Below are 23,304 nucleotides of genomic sequence, written 5' to 3'. Positions count from 1 at the left end.
TGGAAGGTTAAAACCACCCTCAGTCTCTGGAAGGTTAAAACCACCCTCAGTCTCTGGAAGGTTATAACCACCCTCAGTCTCTGGAAGGTTAAAACCACCCTCAGTCTCTGGAAGGTTAAAACCACCCTCAGTCTCTGGAAGGTTAAAACCACCCTCAGTCTCTGGAAGGTGACAACCACCCTCAGTCTCTGGAAGGTTAAAACCACCCTCAGTCTCTGGAAGCTTAAAACCACCCTCAGTCTCTGGAAGGTTAAAACCACCCTCAGTCTCTGGAAGGTTAAAACCACCCTCAGTCTCTGGAAGGTTAAAACCACCCTCAGTCTCTGGAAGGTTAAAACCACCCTCAGTCTCTGGAAGATTAAAACCACCCTCAGTCTCTGGAAGGTTAAAACCACCCTCAGTCTCTGGAAGGATAAAACCACCCTCAGTCTTAGGAAGGTTAAAACCACCCTCAGTCTCTGGAAGGATAAAACCACCCTCAGTCTTAGGAAGGTTAAAACCACCCTCAGTCTCTGGAAGGTTAAAACCACCCTCAGTCTCTGGAAGGTTACAACCACCCTCAGTCTCTGGAAGGTTAAAACCACCCTCAGTCTCTGGAAGGTTAAAACCACCCTCAGTCTCTGGAAGGTTAAAACCACCCTCAGTCTCTGGAAGGTTAAAACCACCCTCAGTATCTGGAAGGTTAAAACCACCCTCAGTCTCTGGAAGGTTAAAACCACCCTCAGTCTCTGGAAGGTTAAAACCACCCTCAGTCTCTGGAAGGTTAAAACCACCCTCAGTCTCTGGAAGGTTAAAACCACCCTCAGTCTCTGGAAGGTTAAAACCACCCTCAGTCTCTGGAAGGTTAAAACCACCCTCAGTCTCTGGAAGGTTAAAACCACCCTCAGTCTCTGGAAGGTTAAAACCACCCTCAGTCTCTGGAAGGTTAAAACCACCCTCAGTCTCTGGAAGGTTAAAACCACCCTCAGTCTTAGGAAGGTTAAAACCACCCTCAGCCTCTGGAAGGTTAAAACCACCCTCAGTCTCTGGAAGGTTAAAACCACCCTCAGTCTCTGGAAGGTTATAACCACCCTCAGTCTCTGGAAGGTTAAAACCACCCTCAGTCTCTGGAAGGTTATAACCACCCTCAGTCTCTGGAAGGTTATAACCACCCTCAGTCTCTGGAAGGTTAAAACCACCCTCAGTCTCTGGAAGGTTATAACCACCCTCAGTCTCTGGAAGGTTAAAACCACCCTCAGTCTCTGGAAGGTTAAAACCACCCTCAGTCTCTGGAAGGTTAAAACCACCCTCAATCTCTGGAAGGTTAAAACCACCCTCAGTCTCTGGAAGGTTAAAACCACCCTCAGTCTCTGGAAGGTTAAAACCACCCTCAGTCTCTGGAAGGTTAAAACCACCCTCAGCCTCTGGAAGGTTAAAACCACCCTCAATCTCGGTGGGGTAATTAGTACTACTGAACATAAATACAAAAACTTTGACAGCCATGCCATTCTAAAGAGGTTTATTCTACCTGTAAAATGTATGGGCATCAACATAATGAGCTAAATCACTGAACTCCTCCTCCTCCTCTCCTCCACTACTCCACTCTCTACTCCACTCTCTCCTCCTCCTCTCCTCCTCCTCCTCTCCTCCTCTCCTCTCCTCCACTACTCCACTCTCTACTCCACTCTCTCCTCCTCCTCTCCTCCTCCTCCTCTCCTCCTCTCCTCTCCTCCACTACTCCACTCTCTCCTCCTCTCCTCTCCTTCTCTCCTCCTCCACTACTCCACTCTCTCCTCATCTCCTTCTCTCCTCATCTCCTTCTCTCCTTCTCTCCTCCTCCACTACTCCACTCTCTCCTCCTCTCCTCTCCTCCTCTCCTCCTCTCCTCCTCCACTACTCCGCTCTCTGCTCCTCTCCTCTCCTCCTCCTCTCCTCCACTCTTCCTCCACTACTCCACTCTCTCCTCCTCTCCTCCACTCCTTCTCTCCTCCTCCACTACTCCACTCTCTCCTCATCTCCTTCTCTCCTCTCCTCCTCTCCTCCACTCCTTCTCTCCTCCTCCACTACTCCACTCTCTCCTCCTCTACTCCACTACTCCACTCTCTCCTCTCCTCCTCTCCTCTCCTCCTCTCCTCCACTACTCCACTCTCTCCTCTCCTCTCCTCTCCTCCTCCACTACTCCACTCTCTCCTCATCTCCTTCTCTCCTCTCCTCCTGTACTCGTTCTCTCCTCTTCTCTCTGCCCCACAGCAGCATTCTCAGCATCTCAGTAGTAACAGACAGGCAGGCAGCGTTACAAGTTTGCACAACGTCGTTCCCCTATTTGCATAATGCACTCACCCAACACCATGTTTATAATGAGCCAAGGAGACACATAAAACGTCCTGTGAGCCACGATATGTAGGGCCCGTGTGTAGCGCCCCTTCTCTGCATTCCTGAGCTCAGTGCTCCCTACCTAGAGAGGGCAGAACAGACACACAGACAGGCAGGCAGGCAGGCACCGACAGACAGACAGACAGACAGACAGACAGACAGACAGACAGACAGACAGACAGACAGACAGACAGACAGACAGACAGACAGACAGACAGACAGACAGACAGACAGACAGACAGACAGACAGACAGACAGACAGACAGACAGACAGACAGACAGACAGACAGACAGACAGACAGGCGCACTCAGACAGACGGACACAGTGCTGGAATTGTTGTCTCTGTCCCGGTAATGAAATGGTGCAGTAATGCTGTCAGCAGCAGGACTGAGGTGAAGTGTGTCCCCTCTCTGGACGCCCCCTGACCAGCGGGGCGCTACAGTGACAGAAGAGGGGAATATTTCAGCAGACTCTGGTTGTGTTCCAAATGGTCCCCCCCCCCCCGCCCGATTCCCTATTTAGTGCACTACTTTGACCCTTACCCGTGTATATAGAGCCCTATGTGCCCTGGTCAAAGTAGTGCACTATATAGGGGATAGGATGCTATTTGGGGCTGAAACCTATTAACCACGGCTGGTCAACACTGGGACCCTCCCGAGTTCTTCCCTAACCTTTTCCAACCCTTGGCCTCTCATCGGTGTTTGTTTGTGTGCCTGTTTGGTAGGGTTTTATTTTTAACCTCACTCCATAGTAACAGACAGGTTTTCTGTTGATATTTGTTGGAGCTGGGACTAGCTTTCTCTACTGTACCCTGCAATGAGCTGTTGCCTAACGTGGCGTATATTTCAACAAGGTACAGTATCACAAATTCACCTCGGAAATCAGCTGTTTCGATTCACCTCGGAATCAGACGTTTCGATTCACTTCGGAATCAGCTGTTTCGATTCACTTCGGAATCAGCTGTTTCGATTCACTTCGGAATCAGCTGTTTCGATTCACCTCGGAAATCAGCTGTTTCGATTCACTTCGGAATCAGCTGTTTCGATTCACTTCGGAATCAGCTGTTTCGATTCACTTCGGAATCAGCTGTTTCGATTCACTTCGGAATCAGCTGTTTCGATTCACTTCTCGGAATCAGCTGTTTCGATTCACTTCGGAATCAGACGTTTCGATTCACTTCGGAATCAGACGTTTCGATTCACTTCGGAATCAGCTGTTTCGATTCACTTCGGACTGACCGACCGCACTGACCGACCGCACTGACCGACCGTACTGACCGACCATACTGACCAACCATACTGACCGACCGCACTGACCGACCGCACTGACCGACCGTACTGACCGACCGCACTGACCGACCGTACTGACCGACCGCACTGACCGACCGTACTGACCGACCGCACTGACCACCGTACTGACCGACCGCACTGACCGACCGTACTGACCGACCATACTGACCAACCATACTGACCGACCGCACTGACCGACCGCACTGACCGACCGTACTGACCGACCGCACTGACCGACCGTACTGACCGACCATACTGACCAACCATACTGACCGACCGCACTGACCGACCGCACTGACCGACCATACTGACCGACCGCACTGACCGACCGTACTGACCGACCGCACTGACCGACCGTACTTACCGACCGCACTGACCGACCGTACAGACCGACCGCACTGACCACCGTACTGACCGACCATACTGACCGACCGCACTGACCGACCGCACTGACCGACCATACTGACCGACCGCACTGACCGACCGCACTGACCGACCGCACTGACCGACCGTACTGACCGACCGCACTGACCACCGTACTGACCGACCACACTGACCGACCACACTGACCACCGTACTGACCGACCGCACTGACCGACCGCACTGACCGACCGTACTGACCGCTTACCACAGGCATTTTGTTGATATCATTCATTACTTTAAAGTAGCCTGTACTAGAGAAACGTTAAGTTTGACGTTTTAAATAAGTTTGCTAAAATGGGTAATCACAACTAGTAACAGCAGTTAAAAGGGAAATTTAACAAAACCTATCATTATCGCATCAGTTCTGGCAATTTATCGCCATGTGGATTTCTGACCAATTTGCCCAGCTCTACGCCAAACACAAACAGATCTGGGACCAGCCTGAGGACAGATATCCCCTGGCTGTGCTGTATAGTGTTTCCATTAACAGGTCTGGGACCAGCCTGAGGACAGGTTTCCCATGGCTGTGCTGTATAGTGTTTCCATTAACAGGTCTGGGACCAGGTTTCCCCTGGCTGTGCTGTATAGTGTTTCCATTAACAGGTCTGGGACCAGCCTGAGGACAGATATCCCCTGGCTGTGCTGTATAGTGTTTCCATTAACAGGTCTGGGACCAGGTTTCCCCTGGCTGTGCTGTGTAGTGTTTCCATTAACAGGTCTGGGACCAGCCTGAGGACAGATATCCCCTGGCTGTGCTGTATAGTGTTTCCATTAACAGGTCTGGGACCAGGCTACTGTGGGGCTGGTAAGCCTGCGGTACTTGGTACTTCTCCAGGGAAGATCTGAATGAAGAGGTTGTTGTTGTTTCTCCTCGTGATCGTCAACTAGAAGTAGTTAGATCAACTATGTAGTTACATTGACATGATCAACACCTAATACTATTATAACTGTGCAGGAGGCTTATGCTTCTAGCTGGGACATCGGTTTCTCTTCATCACCTCATTGTCCCGCTTGCTCAGCTTCCGATCCATTTTATTTTACTGTTGTCTTTGCCCAGTAATGTTTGTACCCTGTTTTGTGCTGCTACCATGTTTTGTGTTGCTGCAATGTTGTTGTGATGCTGTGTTGCTACCATGTTCTGTTGCTACCGTGTTGTTGTCATGCTGTGTTGCTACCATGTTGTTGTCATGTTCTGTTGCTACCATGTTGTTGTCATGTTGTGCTGCTACCATGTTGTTGTCATGTTCTGTTGCTACCATGTTGTTGTCATGTTGTGCTGCTACCATGTTTTGTGTTGCTGCCATGTTGTTGTGATGTTGTTCTGCTACCATGTTCTGTTGCTACCATGTTGTTGTGATGCTGTTTTCTACCATGTTCTGTTGCTACCGTGTTGTTGTCATGCTGTGTTGCTACTGTGTTGTTGTCATGCTGTGTTGCTACTGTGTTGTTGTCATGTTGTGTTGCTACCATGTTGTTGTCATGCTGTGTTGCTACCATGTTGTTGTCATGCTGTGTTGCTACCATGTTGTTGTCATGCTGTGTTGCTACCATGTTGTTGTCATGCTGTGTTGCTTCCGTGCTGTATTGTTGCCTTAGGTCTCTCTTTATGTAGTGTTGTGTTGTCTCTCTTGTCGTGATGTGTGTTTTGTCCTATATTTTTATTTAATTTATTATTATTTTTAATTCCATTTTATTTTAAATTTTGCCTTTTGGTAGGCCGTCATTCTTAATAATAATTTCTTCTTAACTGACTTGCCTAGTTAAATAAAGGTTAAATAAATAAAACATACACACACAGAACAGGTGGCTGGTGGCACCTTAATTACATTTACATTTTTACATTTTAGTCATTTAGCAGACGCTCTTATCCAGAGCGACTTACAGTAGTGAATACATACATTTCATTCTATTTTTTTTAACTAACTTATTTCCATGTATGTACTATGTGTGAAGGGAGGACGGGCTCAAAGTAATGGCTGGAATGGAATAAACGGAACAGTATCAAACACAGCGTTTCCATATGTTTGATACCATTCCAGTCAGTCCGTTCCAGCTATTATAATGAGCCGTTCTCCCTTCACACATAGTACATACATGGAAATAAGTTAGTTCCACTTGTTGAAATAAGAATGCATAATCAGAAAATAACCCCATACTGCAAAATATGGTGGTGGTTCTTTGATGTAATGGGGTCAAAGGCATCATGAACTCTACCCAGTACATGGACATTTTAGCCAGAAACCTGGTTACCTTTGTTTGAGGCTGAAACTTGGCAGGAACTACAGATCTTCCAGCAAGACAATAACCCCAAGCACACATCAAAATCGACATTTTGCAATAGCCGTCTCAGTCTCCCCTGGACTTAAACCCCATTTTGAAACACTGTGATTTGAATTCATGAGGGCAAGTCCATAAGAACAGATGAAGGATATCAACGATCTGGAAAGATTCTGTATGGAGGAACGGGTCTAAGATTCCTCCCAATGTGTTCTAGATTCCTCCCAATGTGTTCTAGATTCCTCCCAATGTGTTCTAGAATCTTATAAAACATTCTAGAAAAAGGCTCAGGACTCTATTTAATCTGGATGGCTGAAACGTTACAGATTGCGTGATAGAAATGTTAAGGTCATTCCCAGGTGAACCGACATATGAAGTATTTTGCCGTGAATGCAGTATTATTGCCGCGAATGCAGTAATATTGCCGTGAATGCAGTATTATTGCCGTGAATGCAGTATTTTGCCGTGAATGCAGTATTTTGCTGTGAATGCAGTATTTTGCCGTGAATGCAGTATTTTGCCGTGAATGCAGTATTTTGCTAAGACCGGAATCGTTGCCTTTTTAAATTGAAATCATGCTGTACTGCTGCGATACGGGTTGAATAGAGCTCATTATCCTCGTAAGGTTAGGTATTGAAAACAAGGGGTGCCAATAATTTTTTAACCACATGCTTTTTTTAAGAAGAAAATTATCACTTCTTAAACAAAATCTCTTTCTCTGGGCAATTGTATTATTATAAAATAATATACATGTTCACCTTTTTTGGAGCGTTCAATATAGTTATTGTTTATTTGATACTGTCTTTATCAAGGGTGCCGATAATTATATACTGTCTGGTTGAGTCCAGGGTTAGGAGGGTCCTCATAGGCCTGTATTGTACTGTCTGGTTGAGTCCAGGGTTAGGAGGGTCCTCATAGGCCTGTATTGTACTGTCTGGTTGAATCCAGGGTTAGGAGGGTCCTCATAGGCCTGTATTGTCTGGTTGAGTCCAGGGTTAGGAGGGTCCTCATAGGCCTGTATTGAATGGTTGAGTCCAGGGTTAGGAGGGTCCTCATAGGCCTGTATTGTACTGTCTGGTTGAATCCAGGGTTAGGAGGGTCCTCATAGGCCTGTATTGTCTGGTTGAGTCCAGGGTTAGGAGGGTCCTCATAGGCCTGTATTGTACTCTCTGGTTGAGTCCAGGGTTAGGAGGGTCCTCATAGGCCTGTACTGTCTGGTTGAGTCCAGGGTTAGGAGGGTCCTCATAGGCCTGTATTGTCTGGTTGAGTCCAGGGTTAGGAGGGTCCTCATAGGCCTGTATTGTCTGGTTGAGTCCAGGGTTAGGAGGGTCCTCATAGGCCTGTATTGTACTCTCTGGTTGAGTCCAGGGTTAGGAGGGTCCTCATAGGCCTGTATTGTATTGTCTGGTTGAGTCCAGGGTTAGGAGGGTCCTCATAGGCCTGTATTGTACTCTCTGGTTGAGTCCAGGGTTAGGAGGGTCCTCATAGGCCTGTACTCTCTGGTTGAATCCAGGGTTAGGATGGTGCGCTAAGTAATTGTGCACTTCTGAAACCACAAGAAGCAAGTGGGCACAACGTGCCATGTTCACGTGTGTGTGTGTTTGTGTGTGTGTGTGTGTGTGTGTGTGTGTGTGTGTGTGTGTGTGTGTGTGTGTGTGTGTGTGTGTGTGTGTGTGTGTGTGTGTGTGTGTGTGTGTGTAGACTTACATTGTGGGTGTAACCAAGGTGGTACAAGATAAATCATATCATTGAAGCTCATTAATCTGATATAAAAAGTAGTGTTTTTATTTCCCTCTACTTCTATAGAACCAACGACTACAAACCCCTGGTACTTCTATAGAACCAACGACTACAAACACCTGGTACTTCTATAGAACCAACGACTACAAACACCTGGTACTTCTATAGAACCAACGACTACAAACACCTGGTACTTCTATAGAACCAACGACTACAAACACCTGGTACTTCTATAGAACCAACGACTACAAACACCTGGTACTTCTATAGAACCAACGACTACAAACACCTGGTACTTCTATAGAACCAACGACTACAAACACCTGGTACTTCTATAGAACCAACGACTACAAACACCTGGTACTTCTATAGAACCAACGACTACAAACACCTGGTACTTCTATAGAACCAACAACATCTACAAACTCCTGGTACTTCTATAGAACCAACGACTACAAACACCTGGTACTTCTATAGAACCAACAACATCTACAAACACCTGGTACTTCTATAGAACCAACATCTACAAACACCTGGTACTTCTATAGAACCAACGACTACAAACACCTGGTACTTCTATAGAACCAACATCTACAAACACCTGGTACTTCTATAGAACCAACGACTACAAACACCTGGTACCTCTATAGAACCAACAACATCTACAAACACCTGGTACTTCTATAGAACCAACGACTACAAACACCTGGTACTTCTATAGAACCAACGACTACAAACACCTGGTACTTCTATAGAACCAACGACTACAAAAACCTGGTACCTCTATAGAACCAACGACATCTACAAACACCTGGTACTTCTATAGAACCAACGACTACAAAAACCTGGTACCTCTATAGAACCAACAACATCTACAAACACCTGGTACCTCTATAGAACCAACAACTACAAACACCTGGTACTTCTATAGAACCAACGACTACAAACACCTGGTACTTCTATAGAACCAACAACTACAAACACCTGGTACTTCTATAGAACCAACAACTACAAACACCTGGTACTTCTATAGAACCAACATCTACAAACACCTGGTACTTCTATAGAACCAACAACTACAAACACCTGGTACTTCTATAGAACCAACAACTACAAACACCTGGTACTTCTATAGAACCAACGACTACAAACACCTGGTACTTCTATAGAACCAACAACTACAAACACCTGGTACTTCTATAGAACCAACAACTACAAACACCTGGTACTTCTATAGAACCAACAACATCTACAAACACCTGGTACTTCTATAGAACCAACAACTACAAACACCTGGTACTTCTATAGACCCAACAACATCTACAAACACCTGGTACTTCTATAGAACCAACGACATCTACAAACACCTGGTACTTCTATAGAACCAACAACTACAAACACCTGGTACTTCTATAGAACCAACAACTACAAACACCTGGTACTTCTATAGAACCAACAACATCTACAAACACCTGGTACTTCTATAGAACCAACAACTACAAACACCTGGTACTTCTATAGACCCAACAACATCTACAAACACCTGGTACTTCTATAGAACCAACAACATCTACAAACACCTGGTACTTCTATAGAACCAACGACTACAAACACCTGGTACTTCTATAGAACCAACGACTACAAACACCTGGTACTTCTATAGAACCAACAACATCTACAAACACCTGGTACTTCTATAGAACCAACATCTACAAACACCTGGTACTTCTATAGAACCAACGACTACAAAAACCTGGTACCTCTATAGAACCAACGACATCTACAAACACCTGGTACTTCTATAGAACCAACGACTACAAAAACCTGGTACCTCTATAGAACCAACAACTACAAACACCTGGTACTTCTATAGTACCAACAACATCTACAAACACCTGGTACTTCTATAGAACCAACAACATCTACAAACACCTGGTACTTCTATAGAACCAACGACTACAAACACCTGGTACTTCTATAGAACCAACAACTACAAACACCTGGTACTTCTATAGAACCAACAACATCTACAAACACCTGGTACTTCTATAGAACCAACGACTACAAACACCTGGTACTTCTATAGAACCAACAACATATACAAACACCTGGTACTTCTATAGAACCAACGACTACAAACACCTGGTACTTCTATAGAACCAACGACTACAAACACCTGGTACTTCTATAGAACCAATGACTACAAACACCTGGTACTTCTATAGAACCAACGACTACAAACACCTGGTACTTCTATAGAACCAATGACTACAAACACCTGGTACTTCTATAGAACCAACAACTACAAACACCTGGTACTTGAGTTGAAGCTGGGTTGAGGTGTAACACCGTTTCCTCCATGTCTTGTTGAAGCTGGGATGAGGTGTAACACCGTTTCCTCCATGTCTTGTTGAAGCTGGGTTGAGGTGTAACACCGTTTCCTCCATGTCTTGTTGAAGCTGGGTTGAGGTGTAACACCGTTTCCTCCATGTCTTGTTGAAGCTGGGTTGAGGTGTAACACCGTTTCCTCCATGTCTTGTTGAAGCTGGGATGAGGTGTAACACCGTTTCCTCCATGTCTTGTTGAAGCTGGGATGAGGTGTAACACCGTTTCCTCCATGTCTTGTTGAAGCTGGGTTGAGTTGTAACACCGTTTCCTCCATGTCTTGTTGAAGCTGGATTGAGTTGTAACACCTTTTCCTCCATGTCTTGTTGAAGCTGGGTTGAGTTGTAACACTGTTTACTCCATGTCTTCTCGTCTTGTTGAAGCTGGGTTGAGGCGTAACACCGTTTCCTCCATGTCTTGTTGAAGCTGGGTTGAGTTGTAACACCGTTTCCTCCATGTCTTCTCGTCTTGTTGAGGTGTAACACCGTTTCCTTCCTGTCGTTTCCTTGCAGTTGTTATCATGTGTGCGGGAGCAGACGTTGTCCGAGACATCATGCTAGCAGTTCACAGAAGGAGGCTGACCAACGGCAGCTACATTTTCTTCAACATCGAACTCTTCAACTCCTCGTCCTACGGTAAAAATACACATCAGCACAACGTTGCCCACCCTACATATATACTCTGTTGTTCCCTACATATATACTCTGTTGTTCCCAGCCCTGCATATATACTCTGTTGTTCCCTACATATATACTCTGTTGTTCCCTACATATATACTCTGTTGTTCCCAGCCCTACATATATACTCTGTTGTTCCCTACATATATACTCTGTTGTTCCCTACATATATTCTCTGTTGTTCCCAGCCCTACATATATACTCTGTTGTTCCCTACATATATTCTCTGTTGTTCCCTACATATATACTCTGTTGTTCCCTACATATATACTCTGTAGTTCCCTACATATATACTATGTTGTTCCCTACATATATTCTCTGTTGTTCCCTACATATATACTCTGTTGTTCCCTACATATATTCTTTGTTGTTCCCTACATATATATATTCTGTTGTTCCCAGCCCTACATATATACTCTGTTGTTCCCTACATATATACTCTGTTGTTCCCTACATATATACTCTGTTGTTACCAGCCCTACATATATTCTCTGTTGTTCCCTACATATATACTCTGTAGTTCCCTACATATATACTATGTTGTTCCCTACATATATTCTCTGTTGTTCCCTACATATATACTTTGTTGTTCCCTACATATATTCTTTGTTGTTCCCTACATATATATATTCTGTTGTTCCCAGCCCTACATATATACTCTGTTGTTCCCTACATATATACTCTGTTGTTCCCTACATATATACTCTGTTGTTCCCAGCCCTACATATATACTCTGTTGTTCCCAGCCCTACATATATACTCTGTTGTTCCCTACATATATACTATGTTGTTCCCAGCCCTACATATATACTCTGTTGTTCCCTACATATATACTCTGTAGTTTCCTACATATATACTCTGTTGTTCCCAGCCCTACATATATACTCTGTTGTTCCCAGCCCTAGATATATACTCTGTTGTTCCCAGCCCTACATATATACTCTGTTCTTCCCAGCCCTACATATATACTCTGTTGTTCCCTACATATATACTCTGTTGTTCCCTACATATATACTCTGTTGTTCCCTACATATATACTCTGATGTTCCCTACATATATTCTCTGTTGTTCCCTACATATATTCTCTGTTTTTCCCAGCCTTACATACAGGGCCTTCGGAAAGTATTCAGACCCCTTGACTTTTTCAACATTTTGTAACGTTACAGCCTTATATGAAAATTGATTAAATAAATAAATGTCCTCAGCAATCTACACCCCATAATAACAAAGCGAAAACAGGTTTGCAGAAATGTTTGCAAATGTATATATAAGTATTCAGCCTCTTTGCTATGAGACTCGAAATTGAGCTCAGGTGCATCCTGTTTCCATTGATCATCCTTGAGATGTTTCTACAACTTGATTGGACTCCACCTGTGGTAAATTAAATTGAATGGACATGATTTGGAAAGGCACACACCTGTCTATATAAGGTCCCACAGTTGACAGTGCATGTCAGAGCAAAAACCAAGCCATGATGTCGAAGGAATTGTCCGTAGAGCTCCGAGACAGGATTGTGTCGAGGCACAGATCTGGGGAAGGGTACCAAAACATTTCTGCAGCATTGAAGGTCCCCAAGAACACAGTGGCCTCCATTATTCTTAAATGGAAGAAGTTTGGAACCACCAAGACTCTTCCTAGAGCTGGCTGCCCGGCCAAACTGAGCAATCGGGGGGGAAGGACCTTGGTCAGGGAGGTGACCAAGAACCTAATGGTCACTCTGACAGAACTCCAGAGTTCCTCTGTGGAGATGGGAGAACCTTCCAGAAGGACAATCTACTCTGCAACATTCCACCAATCAGGCCTTTATGGTACAGTGGCCAGACGGAAACCACTCCTCAGTAAAAGGCACATGACAGCTCGCTTGGAGTTTGCCAAAAGGCACCTAAAGACACTCAGACCTTGAGAAACAAGATTCTCTAGTCTGATGAAACCAAGATTGAACTCTTTGGCCTGAATGCCAAGCGTCACATACCAGTGTGGATGCTATGTACACTACATACTGTATTTACAGTAGGAGCCCCTATACCAGTGTGGATGCTATGAACACTACATACTGTATTTACAGTAGGAGCCCCTATACCAGTGTGGATGCTATGTACACTACATACTGTATTTACAGTAGGAGCCTCTATACCAGTGTGGATGCTATGAACACTACATACTGTATTTACAGTAGACCTAGCCCCTATACCAGTGTGGATGCTATGAACACTACATACTGTATTTACAGTAGACCTAGCCCCTATACCAGTGTGGATGCTATGTACACTACATACTGTATTTACAGTAGGAGCCCCTATAAAAGTGTGAATGCTATTGAAGACATATAATTACTTAGAACAATGTGGACTGCGAATGGGTTCAAGTTAACGTGTTTAGCAAAGATGGGATCCATTTTGTTATTTAGTTTCTGTGAGCCATTTAACAAACTAACATTGGAATTGGAATTGATTCCAAGGCAATAAATGACAGACTGTAAATACACAACATGAAACAGCCACATATTTGACCTTGGAGCTCCTTCTGATTGGCCAGTGAGGGGCCAAGCCTCGACACGCCCACAACTTGTCTATTCATCAGAACCCAGCCCTTTCGCTCCAACGCCAGCAAGTGGGCCGATAACTGTTATAGTGAAACTAGCAACAATATATCTGACAAACTGCTGAAACCCATAGCGTTACTGCCTGAGCTTAGATTCACTATGGTTACGTTTGTTATAATAGAACCCCATGTTGTAATGCTTGGCAGGAGTAAAGGCCTGCACACCATGTTTTAATGCTTGGCCGGAGTAAATGCCTGCACACCATGTTTTAATGCTTGGCCGGAATAAAGGCCTGCACACCATGTTTTAATGCTTGGCCGGAGTAAAGGCCTGCACACCATGTTTTAATGCTTGGCCATGTTGTAATGCTTGGCCGGAATAAAGGCCTTCCCACCATGTTGTAATGCTTGGCCATGTTGTAATGCTTGGCTGGAATAAAGGCCTGCACACCATGTTTTAATGCTTGGCCATGTTGTAATGCTTGGCTGGAATAAAGGCCTGCACACCATGTTTTAATGCTTGGCCATGTTGTAATGCTTGGCCGGAATAAAGGCCTTCCCATGCCCAGGGCTGCACTACATGGTAATAGACAGAAACTTTTCAACATGTCAAAAATGTCACCTCTTTTTTTTTTTCTTCATCTCTCCCTGTTTGGTTTCCTAGGCAATGGCTCGTGGAAGCGAGGGGATAGGTACGACAGTGAGGCGCGACAGGCGTACTCTGCCCTCAACACGGTCACGCTGCTCCGGACGGTCAAACCTGAGTTTGAGAACTTCTCCCTGGAGGTCAAGAGATCCATTCAGAAGGCTGGACTACTGGACTGTGACGACTGTGACAATGTAAGTACGTCTGGCACCCTAAACTCTGGTCTGGCACCATAGACCGTAGTCTCTTAGACCCTACACCCTAAACTCTGGTCTGGCACCATAGACCGTATTCTCTTAGACCCTACACCCTAAACTCTGGTCTGGCACCATAGACTGTAGTCTATTAGACCCTACACCCTAAACTCTGGTCTGGCAGCATAGACTGTAGTCTCTTAGACCCTACACCCTAAACTCTGGTCTGGCACCATAGACTGTAGTCTCTTAGACCCTACACCTTAAACTCTTAGTGTACCTACAGTAGGTCTGGCACCCTACACCCTAAACTCTTAGTGTACATACAGTAGGTCTGGTACCCTACACCCTTAACTCTTAGTGTACGTACAGTAGGTCTGGCACCCTACACCCTAAACTCTTAGTGTACATACAGTAGATCTGGCACCCTACACCCTAAACTCTTAGTGTACGTACAGTAGGTCTGGCACCCTACACCCTACACCCTAAACTCTTAGTGTACGTACAGTAGGTCTGGCACCCTAAACTCTTAATGTACGTACAGTAGGTCTGGCACCATAGACCGTAGTCTCTTAGACCCTACACCTTAAACTCTTAGTGTACCTACAGTAGGTCTGGCACCCTACACCCTAAACTCTTAGTGTACGTACAGTAGGTCTGGCACCATAGACCGTAGTCTCTTAGACCCTACACCTTAAACTCTTAGTGTACCTACAGTAGATCTGGCACCCTACACCCTAAACTCTGGTCTGGCACCATAGACCGTAGTCTCTTAGACCCTACACCCTAAACTCTTAGTGTACATACAGTAGATCTGGCACCCTACACCCTACACCCTAAACTCTTAGTGTACGTACAGTAGATCTGGCACCCTACACCCTAAACTCTTAGTGTGCGTACAGTAGATCTGGCACCCTACACCCTAAACTCTTAGTGTATGTACAGTAGATCTGGCACCCTACACCCTAAACTCTTAGTGTGCGTACAGTAGATCTGGCACCCTACACCCTAAACTCTTAGTGTGCGTACAGTAGGTCTGGCACCCTACACCCTAAACTCTTAGTGTGCGTACAGTAGATCTGGCACCCTACACCCTAAACTCTTAGTGTACCTACAGTAGATCTGGCACCCTACACCCTAAACTCTTAGTGTACCTACAGTAGGTCTGGTACCCTACACCCTACACCCTAAACTCTGGTCTGGCACCATAGACTGTAGTCCATTAGAACCTACATCCCAGAGACCCTTAGTTAACGGTGACGACTGTGACTATGTATGTCTGGCACCCTAAACCCTAAAACCAATTGTTAACTGTGAAGACTGTGATCATGTATATACAGTACCAGTCAAAAGTTTGGACACACCTACTCATTCAAGGGTTTTTCTTTATTTTTTTACTATTTTCTACATTGTAGAATAATAGTGAAAACATCAAAACTATGAAATAACACATATGGAATCATGTAGTAACCAAAAAAGTGTTAAACAAATCAAAATATATTTTAGATTTTAGATTCTTCAAAGTAGCCACCCTTTGCCTTGATGACAGCTTTGCACACTCTTGGCATTCTCTCAACCAGCTTCACCTGGAATGCTTTTCCAACAGTCTTGAAGGAGTTCCCACATATGCTGAGCACTTGTTGGCTGCTTTTCCTTCACTCTGTTGTCCGACTCATCCCAAACCATCTCAATTTGGTTGAGATCGGGGGATTGTGGAGGCCAGGTCATCTGATGCAGCATTTCATCACTCTCCTTCTTGTTAAAATATCCCTTATACAGACCTGAAGCTGTGTTGGGTCATTGTCCTGTTGAAAAACAAATGATAGTCCCACTAAGCCCAAACCAGATGGGATGGTGTTTCGCGGCGGAATGCTGTGGTAGCCATGCTGGTTAAGTGTGCCTTGAATTCTAAATAAATCACAGACAGTGTCACTAGCAAAGCACCCCCACACCATAACACCACCTCCTCCATGCTTCACGGTGGGAAATACAAATTCGGAGCTCATCCGTTCACCCACACAGCATCTCACAAAGACACGGCGGTTGGAACCATAAATCTCACATTTGGACTCATCAGACCAAAGGACAGATTTCCACCGGTCTAATGTCCATTGCTCGTGTTTCTTGGCCCAAGCAAGTCTCTTCTTATTATTGTTGTCCTTTAGTAGTGGTTTCTTTGCAGCAATTCGACCATGAAGGCCTGATTCACGCAGTCTCCTCTGAACTGTTGATGTTGTGATGTGTCTGTTACTTGAACTCTGTGAAGCATTTATTTGGACTGCTATTTCTGAGGCTGGTAACCCTAATGAACTTATCCTCTGCAGCAGAGGTAACTCTGGGTCTTCCTTTCCTGTGGTTGTCCTCATGAGAGCCAGTTTCATCATAGCGCTTGATGTTTTCTTGCGACTGCACTTGAAGAAACTTTAAAAGTTCTTGAAGTTTCCCGTATTGACTGACCTTCATGTCTTAAGGTAATGATGGACTGTCATTTCTCTTTGCTTATTTGAGCTGTTCTTGCCATAATATGGACTCTGTATTTTAGCATAGGGCTATCTTCTTTATACCAACCCTACCTTGTCACAGCACAGCTGTGTGTGTGTGTGTACTACAGCGGCTGGGGGGAGGTGTGTGTGTGTGTGTGTGTGTGTGTGTGTGTGTGTGTGTGTGTGTGTGTGTGTGTGTGTGTGTGTGTGTGTGTGTGTGTGTGTGTGTGTGTGTGTGTGTGTGTGTGTGTGTGTGTGTGTGTACTACATGTCTGTGCTATGCTAGACCCAGCGGCTGGGAAGCCTCTCCAGTTAGTCTGTAAACACAGTGCTGAGTTGAGTCAAGGTAAACAATTACATAACGGACTGGGCCATATGCTCTTAGAAAAGGATTCCAAAAGGGTTCTTCGGCTGTCCCCAGAGAGGATGAGGGGAGCATTAGGGGGGGTAGAGGGGAGCATTAGGGGGGGTAGAGGGGGAGCATTAGGGGAGTAGAGGGGAGCATTGGGGGGGTAGAGGGGGAGCATTAGGGGGGTAGAGGGGAGCATTAGGGGGTAGAGGGGAGAGGATAGGGGGTAGAGGATAGGGGGTAGAGGATAGGGGGTAGAGGGGAGAGGATAGGGGGAGAGGATAGGGGGTAGAGGGGAGAGGATAGGGGTTAGAGGGGAGCATTAGGGGGGTAGAGGGGAGCATTAGGGGGGTGGAGGGGAGAGGATAGGGGGGAGAGGATAGGGGGTAGAGGGGAGAGGATACGAGGGAGACGATAGGGTCATATTTGACCAGTACCACCCCCTACTCGCCATGTACTTTAGGATTCCCTATACTGAAATATAAACATAACACACTAAACTCTCTTGCCTGGTTGGACCAGTTGTTAGCTAGTTAGCTGGTGCCCCACGCTGAGGTAATGTGAAGTTCTTTCACTCTGAAGGAGAGGGTCAGGGGGATGTCTGGGAGGGAGAAAGGAGGCGTTATTCACAGGGGGAACTCGGCACCGATAATTCCTAGGTTGCTCGTCAGAATATATGTAAATTAGACACGCCAGCCACGACCAGCCTCAACCATCACAAGAGACTTCATTGTCAACAAGCCGTTCAGCTAGGGCTCTGCAAGGAGGAGGGAAAGATGGAGAGAGGGAGAGAAAGATTTCTTTTCACATGAGCCGTGGGTTGAGACAGGGATGCAGCTTAAGCCCCACCTTCTTTAACATACAGTTGAAGTCAGAAGTTTACATACACTTAGGTTGGAGTCATTAAAACTCGTTTTTCAACCACTCTACAAAATTCTTGTTAACAAACAATTGTTTTACAGACAGATTATTTCACTTATAATTCACTGTATCACAATTCCAGTGGGTCAGAAGTTTACATACACTAAGTTGACTGTGCCTTTAAACAGCTTGGAAAATTCCAGAAAATGATGTCATGGCTTTAGAAGCTTCTGATAGGCTAATTGACATAATTTAAGTCAATTGGAGGTGTACCTGTGGATGTATTTCAAGGCCTACCTTCAAACTCATTGCCTCTTTGCTTGACATCATGGGAAAATCAAAATAAATCAGCCAAGACCTCAGAAAACAATTGTAGACCTCCACAAGTCTGGTTCATCCTTGGGAGCAATTTCCAAATGCCTGAAGGTACCACGTTCATCTGTACAAACAATAGTACGCGAGTATAAACACCATGGGACCACGCAGCCGTCATACCGCTCAGGAGGGAGACGTGTTCTGTCTCCTAGAGATGAACGTACTTTGGTGTGAAAAGTGCAAATCAATCAAATTTCAAATCAAATCAAATTTATTTTTATATAGCCCTTCGTACATCAGCTGATATCTCAAAGTGCTGTACAGAAACCCAGCCTAAAACCCCAAACAGCAAGCAAAGCATGTGAAAGAAGCACGGTGGCTAGGAAAAACTCCCTAGGAAAAACTCCCTAGAAAGGCCAAAAACCTAGGAAGAAACCTAGAGAGGAACCAGGCTATGAGGGGTGGCCAGTCCTCTTCTGGCTGTGCAGGGTGGATATTATAACAGAACATGGTCAAGATGTTAAGATGTTCATAAATGACCAGCATGGTCAAATAATAATAATCATAGTAGTTGTCGAGGGTGCAACAAGCACGTCCGGTGAACAGGTCAGGGTTCCATGGCCGCAGGCAGAACAGTTGAAACTGGAGCAGCAGCACGGCCAGGTGGACTGGGGACAGCAAGGAGTCATCATACCAGGTAGTCCTGAGGCATGGTCCTAGGGCTCAGGTCCTCCGAGAGAAAGACAGAAAGAGAGAAGAGAGAATTAGAGAGAGCATATTTAAATTCACACAGGACACCGGATAAGACAAGAGAAATACTCCAGATGTAACAGACTGACCCTAGCCCCCCCGACACATAAACTACTGCAGCATAAATACTGGAGGCTGAGACAGGAGGGATCAGAAGACACTGTGGCCCCATCCGATGATACCCCCGGACAGGGCCAAACAGGCAGGATATAACCCCACCCACTTTGCCAAAGCACAGCCCCCACACCACTAGAGGGATGTCTCCAACCACCAACTTACCGTCCTAAGACAAGGCCGAGTATAGCCCACAGCGATCTCCGCCATGGCACAACCCAAGGGGGGGCGCCAGAACAACAGCAAAGGACCTTGTGAAGATACTAGAGGAAACAGGTACAAAAGTATCTATATCCACAGTAAAACGAGTCCTATATCGACATAACCTGAAAGGCCGCTCAGCAAGGAGAAGCCACTGCTCCAAAACCGTCATAAAAAGCCAGACTACGGTTTGCAACTGCACATGGGGACAAAGATCGCACTTTTTGGAGAAATGTCCTCTGGTCTGATGAAACAAAAATAGAACTGTTTGGCCATAATGACCATCGTTATGTTTCGAGGAAAAAGGGGGAGGCTTGCAAGTCGAAGAACACCATCCCAACCGTGAAGCACGGGGGTGGCAGCATCATGTTGTGGGGGTGCTTTGCTGCACGAGGGACTGGTGCACTTCACAAAATAGATGGCATCATGAGGACGGAAAATTACGTGGATATATTGAAGCAACATCTCAAGACATCAGTCAGGAAGTTAAATCTTGGTCGCAAATGGGTCTTCCAAATGGACAATGACCCCAAGCATACTTCCAAAGTTGTGGCAAAATGGCTTAAGGACAACAAAGTCAAGGTATTGGAGTGGCCATCGCAAAGCCCTGACCTCAATCCCATCGAAAATTTGTGGGCAGAACTGAAAAAGTGTGTGCGAGCAAGGAGGCCTACAAACCTGACTCAGTTACACCAGCTCTGTCAGGAGGAATGGACCAAAATTCACCCAACTTACTGTGGGAAGCTTGTGGAAGGCTACCCGAAACGTTTGACCCAAGTTAAACAATTTAAAGGCAATGCTACCAAATACTAATTGAGTGTATGTAAACTTCTGACCCACTGGGAATGTGATGAAAGAAACAAAAGCTGAAATAAATCATTCTCTCTAATATTATTCTGACGTTTCACATTCTTAAAATAAAGTGGTGATCCTAACGGACCTAAAACAGGGAATTGTTACTTGGATTAAATGTCAGGAATTGTGAAAAACAGAGTTTTAAATGTATTTGGCTAATGTGTATGTAAACTTCCAACTTCAACTGTATATGTCAACAAATTGGAGAAGGCACTAGAACAGTCTGCAGCAACCGTCCTGATCCTGGGGCTCTGTTCACAAACACAAACAGACCCCACAGAGTCATCACCTACAGAGAGATGAACCTGGAGAAGAGTCCCCTAAGCAAGCTGGTCCTGGGGCTCTGTTCACAAACACAAACACACCCCACAAAGCCCCAGGACAGCAACACAATTAGACCCAACCAAATCATGAGAAAACAAAAAGATAATTACTTGACACATTGGAAAGAATTAACAAAAAAACAGAGCAAACTAGAATGCTATTTGGCCCTAAACAGAGAGTACACAGTGGCAGAATACCTGACCACTGTGACTGACCCAAACTTAGGGAAAGCTTTGACTATGTACAGACTCAGTGAGCATAGCCTTGCTATTGAGAAAGGCCGCCGTAGGCAGACATAGCTCTCAAGAGAAGACATGCTATGTGCACACTGCCCACAAAATGAGGTGGAAACAGCTGCACTTCCTAACTTCCTGCCAAATGTATGACCATATTAGAGACACATATTTCCCTCAGATAACACAGACCCACAAAGAATTCAAAAACAAACCCAATTTTGATAAACTCCCATATCTACTGGGTGAAATACCACAATGTGCCATCACAGCAGCAAGATTTGTGACCTGTTGCCACAAGAAAAGGGCAACCAGTGAAGAACAAACACCATTGTAAATACAACCCATATTTATGTTAATTTATTTTCCCTTTCATACTTTAACTATTTGCACATCGTTACAACATTGTATATAGACAAATATACTTGCTTTGGCAATGTAAACATATGTTTCCAATGACAAAAAATCCCCTTGGAGAGCAGAGAGAGAGAGAGCAGAGAGAGAGAGAGAATCTCAGTGGATGGTCATATCCCCAATATTTCTATCCAATCCCAACCAGTAGGTGGGTGTGATGCGTTAGAGCTCTGTTATTACATTCACTAACATGACACACAGTACGTCGGTAAAAGGACCAAGCCTGAATCATTTGATTTGTGTCAGCAATCAAAACAAGAACAGGCCCTGAACGTCCAGAACAGACTGATGCTTTTCAACACCTCCAAACACAGGGCTCTGAATGTTACTTCTCCGTGTTGTGTTGAGTTGTTCTGAGAGCTCAAGTAAAAAGGTTTACAAGAGGGCATTCTCCCTGACCTTGTCGTGCGAGAAGCACTCAAAGCAAATCCTGTTCTATTCCCTGGATACATCAACTGATATTTGAGAGAGATCCCTCTATCTGCTGTGGAGCAACGCTACGGCTAATGTACTAACGTTACCAGATTCTTCAGTAATCTTGGTAATTAACAGAAAAATCTATCTTAACTTTGGTAATTTATACTCAAACTTCAAAAAAAAAAACTATATTGTTTTTAGTACATATTGAGTTTATAGTAGATAGACCATTCTGTTCCGGTGGAAATTGGCTAATTAATGAAAGAAGCATTTAATGAACGATGGCATAATTTTCAATTACCTCTACAACTCTTGTGGTCTTCACTTTTTTTCACAACTGCCACCTGTTTGATGCCAAAACGACATACTGACGTAGTAAAATAAATAGAACTGTGTTAAATAAAAAGATAGGAAGGATGTGGTATTTGGAAACACTCAAGTTTATGGTTTATATTTAGGATAATATTTTTGTAACGGCTGTCTGGAAGAGGGAACCAAGGTGCAGCAGAGGATGTGTTCATCATTAGAATTTTAATTCAAAAAACAAGAGAACACTACAAAATGAACAAAAACGACAGCAAACAGTCCTGTTAGGAAAAATACTCAAAACAGAAACAATTACCCACAAAACCCAAAGGAAAAACAGGCTCCTTATGTGTGACTCCCAATCAGCAACAACGAGCTTCAGCTGTGCCTGATTGGGAGCCACACACGGCCCAAAACAAAGAAATACCAAAACATAGAAAAAGGAACATAGAACGCCCACCCAATGTAACACCCTGGCCTGAACCAAAATAAAGAACAAAAAAACCCCTCTCTATGGCCAGGGCGTTACAATTTTACAGGTTTGTCTTCATTTTCTTTTTTGTTGCAACAATTTCAACAATTTTACTGAGTTTCAGTTCATATAAGGACATCAGTAAATAAATTCATAAGGCCCTAATCCATGGATTTCGCATGACTGGGAATACAGATATGCAGGCTGCTGATTGTGGCCTGTGGAATGTTGTTCCACTCCTCTTCAATGGCTGTGCGAAGTTTCTGGATATTGGTGGGAACTGGAACAGGCTGTCGATCCAGAGCATCCCAAACATGCTCAATGGGTGACATGTCTGGTGAGTATACAGGCCATGGAAGAACTGGGACATTTTCAGCGTCCAGGAATCGTGTACAGATCCTTTCAACATGGGTCGGTGCATTATCATACTGAACCATGAGGTGATGGTGGCGGATGAATGGCACGACAATGGGCCTCATGATCTTGCTAAGGTATCTCTGTGCATTCAAATTGCCATTGATAAAATGCAATTGTGTTTGTTGTCCGTAGCTTATGCCTATAACCCCACCTCCACCATGGGGCCCATACCATAACCCCACCTCCACCATGGGGCCCATTCCATAACCCCACCTCCACCATGGGGCTCATACCATAACCCCACCTCCACCATGGGGCCCATACCATA

General features: G+C 44.9%; 1 protein-coding gene across 2 annotated transcripts in view; it reads left to right on the top strand.

Moving 5' to 3' along the window:
- LOC106585972 (atrial natriuretic peptide receptor 3) overlaps window positions 1–23,304 on the top strand; it is a 58,985-nt gene that overhangs the window by 11,052 nt on the left and 24,629 nt on the right. For both annotated transcript variants that reach the window (XM_082968750.1, XM_045706896.2), the window contains exons 2-3: window positions 10,980–11,102; window positions 14,350–14,525. In XM_082968750.1, the coding sequence (XP_082824876.1) occupies window positions 10,980–11,102; window positions 14,350–14,525 (299 nt within the window). The remainder of the gene's footprint in view (window positions 1–10,979; window positions 11,103–14,349; window positions 14,526–23,304) is intronic.

The sequence above is a fragment of the Salmo salar genome, chromosome 24, assembly GCF_965601325.2.
Source record: "Salmo salar chromosome 24, fSalSal1, whole genome shotgun sequence".
Taxonomy (NCBI): Eukaryota; Metazoa; Chordata; class Actinopteri; order Salmoniformes; family Salmonidae; genus Salmo; species Salmo salar.
Note: the sequence above shows the minus strand (reverse complement) of the source record. Positions and strands in the feature narration are given on the sequence as shown.